General features: G+C 41.5%; 1 protein-coding gene across 1 annotated transcript; it reads left to right on the top strand.

Moving 5' to 3' along the window:
- Positions 1–6: 6 nt before the first annotated feature.
- Positions 7–1,219, top strand: LOC113331708 (arginine--tRNA ligase, chloroplastic/mitochondrial-like). The gene is made up of 4 exons (XM_026578354.1): positions 7–164; positions 247–331; positions 423–806; positions 886–1,219. The coding sequence occupies exons 1-4, from the start codon at positions 79–81 to the stop codon at positions 1,066–1,068; spliced, it is 738 nt and encodes a 245-aa protein (XP_026434139.1). The 5' UTR covers positions 7–78; the 3' UTR covers positions 1,069–1,219.
- Positions 1,220–1,229: the final 10 nt, after the last annotated feature.

The raw sequence follows: 1,229 nt of genomic DNA, 5'->3' as shown, positions 1-1,229 counted from the left end.
TACAATGAGCATGTCCAGGCAACTTTGTCTGATTTGATTGAGAAAGGGTTGGTGAGGGATGTGGAGAATATCGGTCAGATGATGCAAATAGGTGAAACCCAGTTGCCTCTTGTGGATAAGGATGGCGGATACAGACAGACTGCAACGCATCTAACTTATATTCGGTTAGTACATTTTATGGTATGTTTCATTTGTTCGGTTTCTTTGCTGTATGGAAATGTTGGGACTCATGCTTATTTTTTGCAGGAAACGACTGGTCGATGAGGAGATCGGATGGTTGATATTTGTTGTTGATTCACATCAGAAAGCCTCTTTTGATAAATACGTTGAGGTGAGTCTTTTTTTTTATCCTACAAAGTTATTTTGTTATTTGCTCCGTTTCTTGTGGTTGGAAATAAATTATGCTATGTGATTATACGCAGGCTGCAAAAGCAGCAAAGTGGCTTCCTGCTGATGATGGGAAGCCAATCCCCAAAATGAGTTTTCTGGGTTTGGTTGCTGATCCATCATCAGTCGTTATTTCCAGCTTAATCTCTGGCGTCATGATAAGCTTTGAAGAAGTGCTTCTTCAAAGAGGTTACCAGAAAGGTCTTGAACTTGGAACACTGGCTGAGCAACTTGCACTCGGAGGAATCAAGTATGCTGTCTTGAAGAACATTGGGAGGGGTAAGAGCAACAACTGCAAAATCAACAAAGATGTGCTTCTCTCGTCCAATGGGAACAATGCATTTCGCCTGCAACTTTTCTACAGCGCCATTTGTCGATTCATTGAAAGTGCTGCAATAGATATTCAAGCCGTCAACAGAGTAAGTGTTAATCTAACTTGCTTCGGAATCTTTTACTCTTAGTGCCGGAATAATGATGTTACGTGTCTTTTTTGAACAGAGTAAGGTGGTTCAGCTCCTGCCTCAGGAGGCATCTGATCTCGCTGTGCATTTGCAAAGCTTTCCGGCGGTTGTGAAGCAAGTGTGTATGGAGCTATCCCCTGCAATCCTGTGCGACTTTCTTCTCAAGGTTGCTGTACTCTATGAAGAATTTAGCAGTGTGTCTCACGTAAGTTATACTTGACCTTTAACGGTTCTGTTTCTGGTTTAAGCTAATGTTGTAGGATTAAATAATGAACCATGTCGCCTTTAGCAATGTGTCACATGAGTTCTGTGCTTGTACCCCCTAATAACGATTTCCAGTTACAGGTGGATATTTTCAGAGACTTTGACAACTTAGCATTT

This window comes from Papaver somniferum, unplaced genomic scaffold, assembly GCF_003573695.1.
Source record: "Papaver somniferum cultivar HN1 unplaced genomic scaffold, ASM357369v1 unplaced-scaffold_12713, whole genome shotgun sequence".
NCBI classification, from domain to species: Eukaryota; Viridiplantae; Streptophyta; class Magnoliopsida; order Ranunculales; family Papaveraceae; genus Papaver; species Papaver somniferum.
The sequence above is the reverse complement of the archived record's forward strand: the minus strand, read 5'-3'. Positions and strand labels throughout refer to the sequence as shown.